The sequence below is a fragment of the Pongo abelii genome, chromosome 18 (genome assembly GCF_028885655.2).
Source record: "Pongo abelii isolate AG06213 chromosome 18, NHGRI_mPonAbe1-v2.0_pri, whole genome shotgun sequence".
Taxonomy (NCBI): domain Eukaryota; kingdom Metazoa; phylum Chordata; class Mammalia; order Primates; family Hominidae; genus Pongo; species Pongo abelii.
Window position 1 is genome coordinate 68,512,292 of NC_072003.2, and position 18,478 is coordinate 68,530,769.

Genomic DNA, 18,478 nt, shown 5'->3' on the forward strand with positions numbered 1-18,478 from the left:
AGATCAAACATTACTCATAAAAGTCCCTCTCTGTCACCATTTTGGCACATCTCACTCCATTGTTATTGCTTGGTCAGTATTTTTCCTCTTCCCCATTAGGTTTTGCCATGAGGGCAAGGACTGTATCTTTCTTGCTTACGATTAGCCCCCCAGGGCCTAGCACAGTGCCAGACACATAGTACACACTTAATCATTATTTGATAAGTTAATTTAATATGCCTTTTCTTTCTTTATCATTTATTTTTAACTATAAGCCCCATATTAGTAAACATTAAAATGTTTCTCCTGTGTTCTTACCCTTTTCAACCTGCAATTTCCCCTGCTTGTAGATTTCCAAACTTCCTTCATTTTTTATGTGCCTTCCTTCCTGACAAGGAACCTTCTTCCTTTAACCACAACAGCCTCCCACTCCAGGGCTCATGAATGTGTGCGTTTTCTTCCTTCCCCAGTCTCCTAAATCTCATTTTCCTGATGACTAAACTGAAAATGACTCACCAACTCACACACTTAGAAGTGGAAGGGGCCTGAGAGGTCATCTTGTCTCACGGGCTCATCTCCACTTCCAGGGAAGCGAAGTGAATTGCCCAAGGGTCACTCTGCTGGTTGGCAGCAGGGCCAACCCTAGAACACAGATCTCTTACTCTGGATCCTCATCTCCCACTTCAGAGTGAGCAAGCCCCCTTCCTAACTCCAGAAAGAGAAAGCACTGCAACAAAAGTAGAAAAGTATATGTTAGTCTTAGTTGGAAATCTTTTTTGTTTTTGAGAGACAGAGTCTCACCCTTGTTGCCCAAGCTGGAGTGCAATGGCATGATCTCAGCTCACTGCAACCTCTGCATCCCAGGTTCAAGCAATTCTCCTGCCTCAGCCTTCCAAGTAGCTGGGATTACAGGAGCCCATCACCACACCTGGCTAATTTTTGTATTTTTAGTAGAGACGGGGTTTCACCATGGTGAGCCACCGTGCCCAGCTGTTGGAAATCTCTTTTTTTTTTTTTTGAGACAGAGTCTCACTCTGTCGCCCAGGCTGGAGTGCAGTGGTGTGATCTCAGCTTACTGCAAGCTCCGCCTCCCAGGTTCACGCCATTCTCTTGCCTCAGCCTCCCAAGTAGCTGGGACTACAGGTGCCCACCACCACGCCTGGCTAATTTCTTTTTGTGTTTTTAGTAGAGACGGAGTTTCACCGTGTTAGCCAGGATGGTCTCCATCTCCTGACCTTGTGATCTGCCCGCCTCGGCCTTCCAAAGTGCTGGGATTACAGGTGTGAGCCACTGTGCCCGGCCGGAAATCTCTTAAATGCAATATATCATAGGAGTTACTCATAGGTAACTCATAGGAATTAAGTATCAGACCATTTAAGTTTGATCCCAGCTCTATTTACTCTTCAAACAAGTTAACTCCTTTGTCTTAGTATATGTCCTTTCTCTTTTTTCCTATGCATTTGAATATTTAATGTACGTGTTTAAATCTGTATGTTTGCCGGGCGCGGTGGCGTGAGCCCCGGGAGGCAGAGCTTGCAGTGAGCCGAGATCACGCCACTGCACTCCAGCCTGGGCAACAGAGTGAGACTCTGTCTCAAAATAAATAAATAAATAAATAAATAAATAAATAAATAAATCTGTATGTTTGATTTGTTAATAGTAGGAAAAGTTGTGTGTGTGCATATTTGCGTACATAAATGGGAATACTGGTTCTGGTAGTTTCTTTCACTTTAACAATGTCTTGAGAGCTTTTCATGTCAGTATATATAATTCTGTCATGTTCCTTTTAATCACTGCATAGTAATCTGTAATATGGGTATACCATGGTTATTTAACCTTTCCTATATGAATTTTTTAGTTTATTTCTTCTCATTTTTCATGATTATAATTCACTAAATTCTTGATGCAGTTGTCCTTGTGCAGATATGTAACTACCTCTCTAGGATAGATAATTAGAAATGCAAAGACTGGGTCAAAGAGTCCGAGATGACAGTTCAAATCTCCTCATTTCTGTTCTGAAAATAGGCTACGTCTAGGTCATCAGTGATTTAGTTTTGGCAGCATACGTTGATGTTAACAGGACAGAGGTGAGTCTTATGACTGCATGTAGTATGTTAGGAATTGGGAGTATTTTGGAGAAAGTACTCCTTTATCTTTTTCTTATACTGTATCGAAGGTACATTGTGCTTTGGACCTTGAGGGGAAAACAAAAACCAAAACAAAAAAAACAAACTTCTTCGTCCTCTTCCTTCCAAGGGACTGAGACTAGCAAAGTCATGCTTTCGAGCAACCTCTGCTTGACTCTATGACAGCATTTGCTGCACAGTTCTATAATTGTCAGTACTTATCTGTTTATATGTACTCCTTAAACTTTGGGCATCTTCTTTTCTCCTTATTTTATTTCATTTTATTTTAGTTTAGTTTAGTTTTGTAGAGACAAAGTATCCCTGTGTTGCCCAGGCTGGTCTCAAACTCCTGGGCTCAAGCAATCCTCCCACCTTAGCCTCCCAAAGTGCTGGGATTATAGGCATGAGCCACCGTGCCCAGCCTACTTTGGGCTTCTTAAAGGGTAAAAATAATATTTCATCAATTCTTGTGTTCCTAGAATATTAGCATGATACCTAGTACATAATTATGTTTTGTTGAATAAATGAATGAATTCAATTCAGTATTACCATTTCCTGTACCTAGTACAGTCATGCATTGCTTAACAATGGGAATACATTCTGAGAAATGTGTAGTTAGGTGATTTTGTCATTGTGCAAACATCATAGAATGTACCTACACAAACCTAGATGATATTGTATTTATATATATTTTTTCATACAGAAAATCAAATGTCCCAGCACCATTACTGAATACTAATATTTCCCCAACTTGATCTAATACTAATTGTTTCCCCAGCTTGATCCCCAACTTGATCAGGTTTCTAAATGTGTGCTGCCCTACAATCTGATGGGACCACTGCTGTATATGCAGTCCATGATTGACTGAAGCATTGTTATGCAGCTCATGACTGTATATGCAAAGACTGCTAAGACCTGATGGGATCAGAGATGAAGGAGTCAAAGTTCTACCCTCAAGAAATTTATAGTCTTATGGGAGAAATAGATACAGGCTTAAAACATTTAGGAACCAAGGCATGAGTGACAAATGTGATTTAAGTCAAAGCGACTTAAGCGCCAAGCATTGTGAGACTTTCAAGGAGGGCTAATTGAAGCTGACTGAAGGGAAGAGGCAGGTTCCACAAAGAAAGTGGCATTTGAACTGGGCCTGGTAGGACAGGTCAGTGATTTATCAATATAGGTCATCATTTGGTGATTAAAAATAGGTGACTTTATGCTTGTAATCCTAACACTTTGGGAGGTAGAGGCAGGAGGCTCACTTGAGTTTAGGAGTTCAAGACCAGCCTGGGCAACATAGTGAGACCCTGTTTCTACAAAAAAATCAAAAAACTAGTCAGGCGCGATGGCATACACCTGTGGTCCCAGCTACTCTGGAGGTTGAGGTGAGAGGATCACTTGAGCCCAGGAGATTGAGGCTGCAGTGAGCTGTGATCACTCCAGCCTGGGTGACAGAGCAAGACCCACCCCCCCTCTATGTATATATGTGTGTGTGTGTGTGTGTGTGTGTATGTGTGTGTATATATGTATATATGCAGAATCTTCTTATCACCACCTCTACTGTTCAAGTCGCTGTTGTCTTTCCAGCCACTTACTGTAGTAGGTTTCTACCTTGGACACTTGTTCCACCCTGGACATACATGGTACCCAACAGTGTGTTCTTAGCACTGCAGCCAGTGTGATCTTTTTGTACTCCTTTGCTCAGAATCCTCCAAAGGCCTCTCACTGTACTCTGAGAAAAAGTTCAAGTCCTTGCATTGTCCTGCAAGGCCCTTGATGATCTACCCCGCCTCCCCATCCCTGCCCTTACTTCTCTAGCCTCATCTAGGGCTTCCTTGGTGTTCTCAGACATGCCAGGCGTGCTCCTCTACAGGGTTTTTACACTGGCTGTTCCCTCTTCCTGGTATGCTCTTCTCCCAGAAATGCACATGACTGATACGCTCACCTTCCAGTCTTTGTTTAAATGTCACCTTCTCAATGAAGCCTACCTTTACCACCTTTTTAAAACCTGAAGTCGGCCACCATTCCCATTATTCCTTATTTCCCTTACCTGTTTTACTTTTTTTGCCCCTATAGTATATATTACCTTCTAACATTCTATCTAATTTACACTAGAATATAAGCCGCAGAAGGGCAGGAATCATGGTCTCTTGTTTTGCAGCATATGCCAAGCATCTGGAACAATGCTTAGCACTTACTAGGCCTCTCATTAAATATTTGTCTAATAGTCATAGTTCTCTTCCTCCAAGACCCAAATGCCTTGATTGTTTTTCACTCAATTTGCTTATCCAAGCAGACAGCAGGATAAGACAGGGAAAAGTAGGCTGATGATTGGGGTCTGGGGTCTAGCTTGGGGGCCACTCTTGTTTGTGTGACCATGGGCTAATTATAGTTGGGCTGGGTTTGTGAAAGTTTATTAAGCTATATACTTATGATATATACATTTTTTGTATGTATATGTAAATTTTTAAAGTTTTCTATAATAAGACTCTGAAAATAACTGCTAGTAACACTATGGGGAATATCTTCACATATTTTATCTCTACATGTAGACTTTTGAGAATAAAATTGAGATTCTACATGCTTTTTCACAAAACCATACATCATGAATATTTTTCATAACATGAAATATTCTTCTGGAGCATGATTTTTAATGGTTATGCAAGTACTTTGAAAAGAATAAGACATTGGTCATGTACGGTGACTCACTCCTGTAATCCCAGCACTTTGGGAGGCCAAGGCAGATGGATAGCTTGAGCCCAGGAATTCAAGACCAGGCTGGGCAACATGGCGAAACCCCATTTCCACAAAAAATACAAAAGTTAGCCGGGCATGGTGGCATGCACCTGTAGTCCCAGCTATGTGGGAGAATCACCAGAGCCTGGGAGGTCAAGGCTGCAGTGAGCTGTGATTGTGCCACTGCACTCCAGTCTGGGCGACACAGCAAGACCCTGTCTCAAAAAAAAATAAAAACAAAAATAAAAAGAATAAGACATCATGCAGTGAACCATGGAAATATAATTCTTCCTTTTTTAAGAAGTTGAAATTTTGTTTTAAGCGGTTTTGATTTCTTCCTTTTTCCTATAGGAGACATGGTCTCAAAGTACCGAGAACCTTTGATCCACACCTTCCTGAGGGGAGTGAGAGACCCCGATGGTGCTCACAGGGCCAGCAGCTTGGCCAACCTTGGGGAGCTGTGCCAGAGGCTGGACTTTCTGCTGGGCTCCGTGGTCCATGAGGTACTGTATTTTGATTCCTTTCTCTAAAGCGTGTTTTCACCTGGACCTATGATGCATCTTGAGATTGGGAGTAAGGAGACCTGGGCTCTTTTTGCAGATCTGCCACTGCCTCCCTGTGAGACAGGGCAAGTGAGTCATTGAACTTCCCAAGGCTTCATCTGTCTCACATGTATATTGAAAGTTATGTTAGTAAGGGCCGGGCATGGTGGCTTGCACCTGTAATCCCAGCACTTTGGGAGGCCGAGGCAGGTGGATTGCTTGAGGCCAGGAGTCTGAAACCAGCCTGGTCAACATGGCATAACCCTATCTCTACTAAAAATACAAAAATCAGCCGGGCATAGTGGTACATGCCTATAATCCCAGCTACTCAGGAGGCTGAGGCAGGAGAATCACTTGAACCCGGGAGGCATAGGTTGCAGTAAGCCAAGATCACGCCACTGCACTCCAGCCTGGGCAACACAGCGAGATTCTGTCTCAAAAAAAACAAAAACAAAAAATTATGTTGGTAAGAATTTCATAGTTGCAGCTGAGAGGAAGTCATCTTAACCTACCTTAAGCAATAAAAGATGATTTATCATAAAGAGTCTGATGTAACTAACAGAATTGGAGAAACCTTTAGGAAAAGTAGATAGAGCTTTACCCTGAGTCTCTGGGCCATCTGTAAGTCTTATCTCCACTCACAGAAAAATCTCAGGCAAATACTCTAATTGACCCTCTTTGGCCGAGGCACCCTGTATTCAGGGGGATGGTGTTGTTTACCAAAAAAAAAAACACTTAAGTTCCATGTTTTGCTCAGCATTTCACACCCAGTGCCTGGTATGTAGTAGGCAGTCAGTAAATTATTGAAAAGATGAATGGTGAACCATCGAAATGATAGCCATACAAGGTGTTGGGTCTAGAAGTTCTTCTGGTTTTAGAGTTTATTATTCTTATTATTATTTGAAACAATGTTTCGCTGTCACCCAGGCTGGAGTGCAGTGGCACAATCGTGGCTCACTGCAACCTCTGCCTCCTGGGTTCAAGCAATCCTCCTACCTCAGCCTCCCATGTAGCTGGGACCATGTGCCACCACACCTGGCAAATTTTTGTATTTTTAGTATAGACAGGGTTTCACCACGTTGGCCAGGCTGGTCTCAAACTCATGACCTCAGGTGATCCACCTGCCTCAGCCTCCCAAAGTGTTAGGATTACAGGCATGAGCCACCACACCTGAACTCAGAGTTTATTAATTAATGAAATGTGCATCTTGCCCCTGGCCTCTATAAGTGTCTTTCTCTAGCCTCTTTTTTTTTTTTTTTTTTTTTTTGAGACGGAGTCTTGCTCTGTAGCCCAGGCTGGAGTACAGTGGCACAATCTCGGCTCACTGCAACCTCCGCCTCCCGGGTCCCAGTTCAAGCAATTCTCCTCAGCCTCCTGAGTAGCTGGGATTACAGGTGCACGCCACCATGCCCAGCTAATTTTTGTATTTTTAGTAAAGACGGGGTTTCACCATGTTGGCCAGGCTGGTCTTGAACTCCTGACTTTGTGATCTGCTCACCTTGGCCTCCCAAAGTGCTGGGATTACGGGCGTGAGCCACCCCTCCTGGCCCCTCTAGCCTCTTAAATTGTACCTTTGCCTTGTATTTATGTACTCATCAATATATCAGTGTATATCTTGAGTGTGTGCACCTACTCTGCTGTTTACAGATGATGATAGACAGAAAAAGACTAGTTAACATGTGGCCAGGAGTCTTTACTACCAATGTACATGACCATCTTAAGTTTTTTTTTGGAAGAAGATGCCTTATAAATTATAAATAAGTAAGTGAAATACAGTTTAAATTACCTTTTTTTTTTTTTTTCAAATGGAGTCTCTAACTCTGTCGCCCAGGCTGGAGTGAGGTGGTGCAGTCTCGGCACACTGCAACCTCCACCTTCCAGGTTCAAGTGATTCTCCCACATTAGCCTCTTGAGTAGCTAGGATTACAGGCGTGTGCCACCATGCCTGGTTAAGTTTTGTATTTTTAGTAGAGACAGTGTTTCATCATGTTGGCCAGGCTGGTCTTGAATTCCTAGACTCAAGTGATCCTCCTGCCTCGGCCTCCCAAAGTGCTGGTGATGTTGGATTTTTCTTCTCATCACTTTGCAAGCCAGGGACCTCTGGCTGGGAATGCCCGACTCTGGCCTCACTTGGCCATGCTGGCATGCCCCAGCTCACCTGTGTTATAGCTTGTACCACATTCAGCAGTTCCCAAGCTCTCATACCGCACCCAAGATAAAGGAGGATACACTGGACATTGAAGGGCGAGGAGGGCAGAGAATAATTTTATTGAGCAATGAAACAGCTCTCAGCAGAGAAGGGAGCTGGAGAGAGGATGTGAAGGGCAGGGTGTCTTCCCCAAAATCAGGTTGTCTCTTCCCTGAAGTCAACCCATTTCCCCCTCTACTGACTGAGTCTGGGGTCTTCATAGGCACGAGTTGCATGCTGATTGGTTTGTGAGTATGCAAAAAAGGTTAAAACAAGGCACCACTTAAAGGTGGGCCCCACAGTATAGAAAACCAATTAGGAAGTGGTAAGTATATGTAAAATAGGTGAAGGGTGGGGACCAATCAGAGGAAAGTATGCTGAACAGGAAGACAAGTTTTCAATCCAGTCAGAATTTAACTTGTAGTTTAGCTTTCGGGCTTTAAACTGTCTTCAGCTTGGAGGTGGGGTTGCACTGGGTACCTGCCCCTATCTGCCTAGGCATTTGGCTGCCTCCTGTAGATATCACTGGGATTATAGGCATCAGCCATTGCACCTGGCCTTTTTTTTTTTTTTTTCACTTTAAGCAAAAACTTTATTTTTAAGACAAGGTATGATTTCTCATTTTCTATTCTTGGCAAAAATTTTAATTCTTTAGTGGAACCAAAACCTCCTGAACCCCTTTCAGTGTCATCCAAATCTTAAACTTCTTCTATTTCTGGTTAAAAAAAATTTAGTTCGCAAATGAGCTATGCAATTTGATCACCTTTCTTGACTTCAAATTCAAACTTTTCCTTTTTTAATTTTTTAATTTTTTTTTTTTGAGACAGAGTTTCACTGTGTTGCCCAGGCTGGAGTACAGTGGCACAATCTCAGCTCACTGCAACCTCCACCTCCCGGGTTCAAGTAATCCTCTTGCCTCAGCCTCCCAAGTAGCTGGGACTACAGACGCCCATCACCACACCCGGCTAATTTTTGTATTTTTAGTAGAGACAGGGTTTCACCATGTTGGCCAGGCTGGTCTCAAACTCCTGACCTCAGGTGATCCGCCCACCTCAGCCTCCCAAAGTGCTGGGATTACAGGCATGAGCCACCACGCCCCACCGACTTCAAACTTTTTTTTGCCAAAATTAAACGGTATACCATCAACATTTACGCTATAATCTTTCTCTCTGACATGAGTTCCTACATCTAGAAAGTGTTTTGCAGCCAAACCAGACCATGGAGCCACTCTTCCATAACACCCAGGAGGAAGGGCTATCGGAGTGTCCATTTTCACAAGAGCTTTCTCTGTAGGTGGTATTGTATCATCATAGGCACTGTACAGGTCATAGCTCGCAGCCTGCATGGACCCCTGGGTTGAGGCCATGGGATGTTCAGAGAGCCAGGCAAAGCGAGCTGCATGCTGCCCTCCTCTGTAGGCCAGGCCTGCTAGCTGGGGGAAATGGCAGGCGTCTTATCAAAGCAGGGCATGGCAGAGTGAGAAGGTGAGTAGAGGAGAGGATCAAATCTGTTTGTTTGTTTGTTTGTTTGTTTGTTTGTGGTGGAGTCTTGCTCCAACACCTAGGCTGGAGTGCAATGGCGTGATCTTGACTCACTGCAGTCTCCACCTCCCAGGTTCCAGGGATGAGAGGACCAAATCTTAAGAATGACTTACTGAGGGGGAGTTTTCCCTTTTTTTTTTTTTGAGATGGAGTCTTGCTTTGTTCCCTATGCTGTAGCGCAGTGGTGCAATCTCGGCTCACTGCAACCTCCACCTCCTGGGTTCAAGTATTCCCCTGTCTTAGCCTCCTGAGTAGCTGGGATTACAGGTATGAGCCACCATGCCCAGCTAATTTTTGTATTTTTAGTAGAGATGGCATTTCGCCACGTTGGCCAGCTGGCCTCGAACTCCTGACCTCAAGTGATCCGCGTGCCTCGGCCTCCCGAAGTGCTGGGGTTACAGGCATGAGCCACCACACCCGGGCCTGAGAGGGAGTTTTTTTCAATGTTTGGCAGTTGTGTCATATCAATAAGCAGAGAAGCACACTCACAGATGTATGCATACACTTGAATTTATGGTATTTCCTGATTCTTGAGCTTCATATATTTTGCTTTATTTGGTTATAAGGCCTACTCTTTTCATTAAATTTCAACCTAGGATTTTCAGGAAAGTTACATATATATCAGTTATTTCCTTCCCTTTAACTGTTCTCTGAGAGATCACCAGGGACACCCTGTTCCTCAGTTTTTGTATCTTCTTTTTTTTTTAATAACTTAGAAACAATAACTTTAAGTACCTACTTAAAACCCAAGTGTTCTAATATATGTGAACCGTTAGGCATCTCATCCTTTTTTAGATGGACTTAGCAAATCTCTTGTTCTTTAGTAATATTAACTTGTAACACTTAAGAGAAGGCTTTTATGGGTCTATTTGGTTATATTGTCTGAAGATTTCAGACTAGTGTAACTTTTCTGGGTCAGATACTGAAGTGATTCCCACATTTTTTTTTTCTCTATTTTCTTGCTCTCTTCACATAACCCAAACCAAACTGAACTGTAAACTGTGTACTAAAACAAGTTGCTGGTCCATGATCTGAACCAAACCCAATTTTTTTTTTTTTTTTTTTTTTTTTTTTTGAGACGAATTCTTGCTCTGTCACCCAGACTGGAGTACAATGGCGTGATCTCGGCTCACTGCAACCTCCACCTCCCGGGTTCGAGCAATTCTCCTGCTACAGCCTCCCAGGTAGCTGGGATTACAGGCGCCTGCCACCACACCCGACTAATATTTGTAATTTTTTTTCTTTTTTTGTTTTTTGAGTCACCCAGGCTGGAGTACAGTGGCACGATCTCTGCCCCCTGCAACCTCCACCCCCCAGGTTCAAGTGATTCTCCTGCCTCAGCCTCCCGAGTAGCTGGGATTACAAGGCACCTGCCACCATGCCCGGGTAATTTTTGTGTTTTTAGTAGAGACGGGGTTTCACCATCTTGGCTAGGCTGGTCTTGAACTCCTGACCTCAGGTGATCCACCCGCTTCGGGCCTCCCAAAGTGCTGGGATTATAGGCGTGAGCCACCGCTCCCGGCCCTCCAAATATTATTATTTTTAAATAATGGCTTTACTGAGATACACTTCACACACTGTACAATTCACCCATTTAAAGTGTACAATTCAGGCCAGGTGCAGAGGCCCACGCCTATAATCTCAGCACTTTGGGAGGCCAAGGCAGGCAGATCACCTGAGGTCGGGAGTTCAAGACCAGCCTGGCCAACATGGTGAAACCCCCTCTCTACCAAAAATACAAAATAAATTAGCCAGGCATGGTGGCACATGCTTGTAATCCCAGCTACTTAGGAGGCTGTGGCAGGAGAATCACTTGAACATGGGAGGCAGAGTTTGCAGTGAGCTAAAACTGCGCCACTATACTCTAGTCTGGGTGACAGAGTGAGACTTTGTCTCAAAAAAAATTAAAAATTAAAAAAAAATAAAGTGTACAACTCAATGGTTTTAGTATATAAAGAGTTATTGGTACAATCACACACACTTTTTTTTTTTTTATTTTTAGAGATAGGGTCTTGCTATGTTGTCCAGGCTGGTCTCGAACTCCTGGGCTGAAGTGATCCACCTGTCTCAGCCTTCTGAGTAGCTGGGACTATAAGCACACACCACCATGCCCAGTTTATTAAAAAAAAAAAAAAAAAAAAAAAAAAAAAAAAAAAAACATAGCCATGCATTTCAGAAAAATTTTCCCCAGATCTCCAAGTGGACCAGCTGAGACTTGATGGGATCTATATGTTTTCTAAAACTAATGAACCCGAACAATACCTGAATATCATGACCTCTGAACTCAAACATTGAGACTATATTTATTTTTGAATCCCTAGACTGTTCTTTTTCTCTCTCCTAAGGAAATTGTAGCATGCTAGCAGCATATGATTTACTATCCAAAGTGTTAGAGAAATTTCTTGGTTTTGGTTGATTAGGAAGATTGAGCTAAAGCAGATTTTGTAACATTCAAGAAGCATCATCTGTCAGGAGACCCACCCAACCTATTGAAAGATAACAAAACTGCCAGGTACACTTGGGAATGGGAATGAATGAGAGCCCAGCTACACCATCTGTTTACTTGCATTCACTTGAGCAAATGACTTTGAGCTCAGTTTCTTGATCTAGAAAATGGGATTAAAATACCTGCAATCATGATTGTTACAAGACATATATGTTTGACATAATGATTTATTCAACAATTTTTATTGAGTGCCTACTACATGCCAAGCAGTATTCCGGACACCTAAGACCTATCAGTCTTCAAAATACACAGTGATTCCCATCTTCATTCCATTCTAGAGAGAGTAGACAGATAATAAATGCTATATATAATCAATAAGTAAAGTATCTAGTATATTAGACAATGATAAGTGCTATGGAAAAAAAGAAAAAGTAGAGGAAGGGAAACTGATCAGGATTATAGTCTTAGGCGGTGGGGCTGTTGCAGTGCTAAACAGGGTATCAGGTGAGTCTCACTGAGAAGGTGACATTCTAGTAAAGACATTTTATTTTTCTATATTAAGATTTTTCTTAAGGAACATCTTGGTCATTTGAAGGGGGCTGATGATGACAGTGATGAGGATGAGCATCAAGGAAATAAGAAGAACAGGCCGGGTGTGATGGCTCACACCTGTAATCCCAGCACATTGGGAGGCCAAGGTGGGTGGATCACCTAAGGTCAGGAGTTCGAGACCAGCCTGGCCAACATGGTTAAACCCCATCTCTACTAAAAATATAAAAATTAGCTGAGAGTGGTAACAGGCACCTGTAGTCCCAGCTACCCAGGAGGCTGAGGCAGGAGAATTGCATGAACCTAGGAGGCAGAGGTTGCAGTGAGCCAAGATCACGCCACTGCACCCCAGCCTGGGCGACAGAGCGAGACTCTGACTCAAAAAAAAAAAAAAGGAAATAAGAAGAACAGAGTGATCAGTGTCCTTCAGCTGTCCCCAGCCATATGTTTTCAAAACAACTGCCATGTTAGGGGCTGAGGATACAAAACCCAGTCAGATAACCACCTTGCCTTCTGGACATGGGTAATCTGGTGGACACAGACATCAGTGATTACAATTACAGTCCACTGGGATAGGTGCTATGGGAGCACCTTTGAGGAGTCCCTTGGTCAAGGTCGGGTATTGGCAAAGATGTCCTGGAGGAAGAAATCCTTGGAGCTGAATCCAGAGAACAAGTAGAAATTAGGCAGGTAAAAAAAGGCAGAGGTGAGCATTTCAGCAGAGGGAGCAGCTGTGCAAAGGGCGTGAGATGGCCTGACATGTTTAGGAAGGTTCCAAATGCTGGAGCGAAGGGGTGGGGGGTTAGTGGTGGCAGAAGCTAAGGCAAGAAAGTGCAGGTACGGGCCACATCATGAAAGGCCATGTTACTTTATAGCTTCCTGGCTCACAGCAAGAATCAAGCATTGCTTATTTAGCCTTTGGAAATGAAGTGCAAATAGGTAGTAGGTTGTTTGCCTACCATGGGTGCTGACACAAAGAAAAGCACCATTTGTGATCCTAGGACGTCCTTTATGTTTCAACCTTAAAACAGGTGAGGGCCAGGCACGGTGGCTCACGCCTGTAATCCCAGCACTTTAGGAGGCGGAGGTGGGCAGATCACGAGGTCAAGAGATCAAGACCATCCTGGCCAACATGGTGAAACCCCATCTCTACTAAAAAAAAAAATACAAAAATTAGTTGGGCGTGGTGGTGCACGCCTGTAGTCCCAGCTACTCAGGAAGCTGAGGCAGGAGAATTGCTTGAACCCCGAAGGTGGAGGTTGCAGTGAACCAATATTGCACCACTACACTCCAGCCTGGCAACAGAGCAAGACTCGATCTCAAAAAATAAAATTAAATTAAATTTTAAAAATTTAAAAAATTTTTTTAAAAAAACTGAGATGAGGAGCTGCTGTTTTGGGGCACCTTCCTGGCAAACCTCTTGTCCAATGATCCTGCCCCACTTCTAGAGATCTGGACTGTTTCTACAGACTCAATCCCAGGAATGTTCATGGTCATTAGTAAATTGTGAGCACAACAAGGGCAGAACCCATCTTGATTCACCTTGTCATACCCCCAGTACCTATCACAGTGCTTGGCACATAGTGGATGCTAGGTGTTGGCTGATTAATACAATATTGAATGAAGAGCAGAGAAGGATGGTTGGGAAGGCTAGTTCCTGTGTGTTTCAATAATAGTCATAGCAAGGCTGGGCACGGTGGCTCAGACCTGTAATCTCAACACTTTGGGAGGCCAAGGTGAACAGATCACTTGAGGAAAGAAGTTCAAGACCAGCCTGGGCAACATGGTTAAATCCCATCTCTACCAAAAAGTACAAAAATTAGCCAGGTGTGATGGCACACGCTGCTTGGGATAAATTTAGTAAGATAAGGGGCCCAAAGGGAGTTTGCTGTTGTCTCAGATGGATGGGAAAAGCTTTCCTGACTAGTGACTTTTTTTTTTTGATACAGAGTTTTGCTCTGTCACCCAGGCTGGAGTGCAGTGGTGCAATCTCAGCTCACTGCAACCTCTACCTCCCGGGTTCAAGCAATTCTCTTGCCTCAGCCTCCCAAGTAGCTGGGACTACAGGCGTGTGCCACCACACCCAGCTAATTTTTTTTGTATTGTTTTAGTAGAGATGGGGTTTCACCATGTTGCCCGGGCTGGTCTCAAACTCCTGAGCTCATGCAACCTGCCCTTCTCAGCCTGCCAAAGTGCTGGGATTACAGGAATGAGTCACTGTGCCCGGCTGACAAGTGACCTTTGAGCAAAGATATAAGGAAGCAAGGGGTTGATCCAGAAACCCAGGGAGGGAGCATTCCAGGTGGAGGGAGATGTGAGTGCAGAGGCCTTGCGACAGGTGCAGGCTTCATGTGCTGGAGAACAGTAAGGCCAGTGTGGCTTCAGAGAAGAAGAACAGGAGTTGGCACCAGAAAGGCAGTGGCCAGTCCCAGTGGAGCCTTGTGTGGACTTTGGCTTTCCCTGTGAGTGAGATGGGAAGCCAGGGCGGAAGAATGAAATTATCTAACTTCATTCATTCATTCGTTCATTCATTCATTCATTCATTCATTCATTTATGGAGACAGAGCCTCGCTCTGTCGCCCAGGCTGTAGTACCGTGGTGCAATCTCAACTCACTTCAACCTCTGCTTCCTGGGTTCAAGCAATTCTCTTGCCTCAGCCTCTCAAGTAGCTGGGACTACAGGCATGCGCCACCATGCCCAGCTAATTTTTTTCTATTTTTAGTAGAGGCAGGATTTCATCATGTTGCTCAGGCTGGTCTCAAACTCCTGAGTTCAGGCAACCCACCCGCCTCAGCCTCCCAAAGTGCTAGGATTACAGGTATGAGCCACAATGTCCAGCCGATCTAACTTCTTTTAAAAAGTTACTGTTGGCCGGGCGTGGTAGCTCACACCTGTAATCCCAGTCCTTTGGGAGGCCGAGGCGGGTGGATCACGAAGTCGGGAGTTCAAGACCAGCCTAGCCACGATGGTGAAACCCCGTCTCTACTAAAAATACAAAAAATTAGTTGGGCATGGTGGCAGGCGCCTGTAATCTCAGCTACTGGGGAGGCTGAGGCAGAGAACTGCTTGAACCCAGAGGCTGAGGTTGCAGTGGGCCAAGATTGCACCACTGTACTCCAGCCTGGGCAACAGAACAAGACTCCATCTCAAAAAAAAAAAAAAAAAAAAAGTTGCTGTTGCCAGGCGTGGTGGCTCATACCTGTAATCTCACCACTTTGGGAGGCCAAGGCAGGCAGATCACCTGAGGTCAGGAGTTCGAGACCGCCTGGTCAACATGGTGAAACCCCATCTGTACTAACAATACAAAAATTAGCCCCGTGTGGTTACAGGCGCCTGTAATCCCAGCTACTTGGGATGCTGAGGCAGGAGAATCACTTGAACCCAGGAGGCGGAGGTTGCAGTGAGCTGAGATCACACCACTGTACTCCAGCCTGGGCAACAGAGAGAGACTCTGTCTCAAAAATAAGTAAATAAAATAAAAAGTTACTGTGGCTTCTTCTAGGACGGTTCTTTCAGTGTACCATGAAAGCTCTTGAAGTCTCAGAATTGCTTAGTTCCAGGGTGTGCTGGTGGAGAAGGAACTTGAGCTTTGGGAAACTTGTCTTTGCGAACAGAAGGAATTCTCCTTCGTGAGCATCTGTTATCTGGCAAGTATGCTAGAAGACACAAATAAAGGACCCAATCTCTTCCCTTAAGGAAGTCTCAGTAGCGTGTGTGAAACGCAGAGGAGTAAATCAACAGCAGATAGGAGTGACACGATAGAGCCAGCACCAAGCACTGGGGGACCCAGAGCTGGGACCCTGGGTTAACTTGTCAGGGCATCAAGAAGGTTATGTTGATCAAGTGTCAGCCAGGCAGAGGAAGAGGAGAAGCATAATCTATTTTGAGATAAAATTGAACAGCTTCCTTTCTGAGAAATCACCAAACTGGAGGATAACGCCAATGTGACGGGAGGTCCTGGAGGCCCTGGGGACCCTAAATGGAAAACTGCCATGGCTTCCTCAGAGGCTTTGGTAGCAGCATGCAGGACTGGGCTCACGGCCATGTCAAGGCTAGAGCTGAGGCTATGGAACTCACAGAGGCATGACTGAGGACAAGGAGTGGATACCCATCACCAAGCTGGGCCCTCTGGTCAAGGACATGAAGATCAAGTCCCTGGAGACCCATCGAGGAGTGTGATATCATTAGCTTTTTTCAGGGGGCATCTCTCATGGGTGAGGTTTTGAAGATTATGCTTGTGTAGAAACAGACCCGCACTGGCCAGCGCACCAGATTCAAGGCATTTGTTACTGTTAGGGACTATGATGGCCACATCAGTCTAAGTGTTAAGTGCTTCAAGGAGGTTACTACTGCCATCCAAGGGACCATCATCCTGGCCAAGCTTTCCATTGTCCCTATGCGGAGGGGTTACTGGGGGAACAAGATCGGCAAGTCCTACATCACCCCCTGTATGGTGACAGGCTGCTATAGCTCTGGGCTAGTACACCTTATCCCTGCCCCCAGGGACAATGACATTATCTCGACTCCTGTGCCCAAGATGCTGCTGCTGATGGCCAGTATTGACGACTGCTACACCTCAGCCAGGGGCTGCACTGCCACCCTGGACAACTTCACCAAGGTCACCTTTGATGCCATCTCCAGGACCTATAGCTGCCTGACCCCCAGCCTCTGGAAGGAGACTATTCACCAAGCCTCCCTGTCAGGAATGCACTGACCATCTTATCAAGACCCACACCAGAGCCTCCATGCAGAGGACCCAGGCTCCAGCTGTGGTTACAGCATAAGCTTTCATACAAGAATAATAAAGTGAATTACACCTGTTAAAAATAATAAGCAGAAGAAAATGAAATTGAACAAACCAGCCACCATAGTCCCTTCTAACGTGATGTGGTCTGGGGACATCAGTGCCCTTCCTCTCTGGCTATAGCTCTTTGGCATCTGAAGAAAGTTATCCTAACTGTTGGGTGATCCAGAGTTGGGCACTGTCTGCGATGATGATGCCAGCTGGTCGGGAAGAAATATAAAGTATAGGCTCAACCCTTCCACAGTCACTGTACTGGGAATTCAGGTTTTTCCTCTCTGGTGGTATCAAGAATTAACCTGTAGATAACATTCTTTTTTTTTTTTTCAATTTCTCCTTGTTCTTGTCAAAGGCTATGTTGCTTAAAACCAAATCTTGATAGGTTCTTCATCTTTATCACTCTCTATGAGAAGTAAATATGATTTAAGTGAACCACAGTGAGAGGCCTGTCCTCACTACAGCAAATAAGATGTGTCGCAGGTGACAAGTCCAGTCTCCTTTTAACATGGAGCCCAGAATTCCACATACCTGAGCTTTGGAGGCTGATACAAAGCCACTGCCTCTGATACCACGGAATTACCTGAATTTATTATCAGTTTTGCCACAATCAGTGCAGTTTGAGGATACGTAGACCCCTGAGATGAGGCCTGAGATAGATGTTCTGGGAAACCCCAAGGAAGCTAAAGTATCTGCCATGGTTTCTTTCATGGCAGGTTGAGTAAGCCAAGCTCCTGAGAATGATTGGTCACACTGTCTTTGCTGTTAAGGTTTCTTGGTTTACAGATGGTAAAGTTGCAGACAAGTTAGCAAACCAACTGAATTTTAATAAAGGAAGCTTTAGGAAAATGGATGAAGATGCAGTTGGAAAATTAAAGTCGTGCTTCCTTGATACATACCTCAATTCTGGCAACTTCTTGCTTGGAATTTTCCAAAGTCAGTTTTTGGTAATCTTGCCATTTGTATTATCTTTATTTATATAGTTCTGGTTATGGTTAGTGTGTGCCAGCTGTTTTGGGAGTGATGTTTTCCTTATTTCTCTTGGCTCCTGTTAAGTGTTAAATTGCTGAAACTGACCTTTAATGCTTCCAAAGCAATTAGCATCGTTCTCTCTGGATGGCTTTTAGAAGTGGACACAATTTACTGACTTAGCCAGTGAAGAGAAAGCTTTCCATAATATGGTTTACTCAGAGGAGGTGACAAAAGGATGAATTTCTGGCTGGGCACAGTGGCTCATGCCTGTAATCCCAGCACTTCAGGAGGCCAGGGTGGGCAATCATTTGAGGTCAGGAGTTTGAGACCAGCCTGGCCAACATGGCAAAACCCTATCTCTACTAAAAATACAAAAATTAGCCAGATGTGGTGGCAGGCACATGTAGCTACTCAGGATTGAGACAAGAATCGCTTGAACCCAGGAGGCAAAGGTTGCAGTAAGCTGCGAGCACGCCACTGTACTCCAGCCTGGGCTACAGAGCAAGACTCTGCCTCAAAAAAAAAAAAAAAAAGAATGGATTTCTGCCCTCTGAGAGGACTTAGAGAATAGAAATAATACACCAATTCATAAATTAGTAAAGA

At 44.3% G+C, this 18,478-nt stretch overlaps 1 protein-coding gene across 2 annotated transcripts in view; it reads left to right on the top strand.

The window, feature by feature from the left end:
* TANGO6 (transport and golgi organization 6 homolog) overlaps positions 1-18,478 on the top strand; it is a 242,660-nt gene that overhangs the window by 175,473 nt on the left and 48,709 nt on the right. For both annotated transcript variants that reach the window (XR_010137850.1, XM_024233267.3), the window contains exon 16: positions 5,190-5,341. Coding sequence is in view for 1 of the 2 variants with exons in the window: in XM_024233267.3 (XP_024089035.2) it covers positions 5,190-5,341 (152 nt within the window). In the remaining variant the exon portion in view is untranslated. The remainder of the gene's footprint in view (positions 1-5,189; positions 5,342-18,478) is intronic.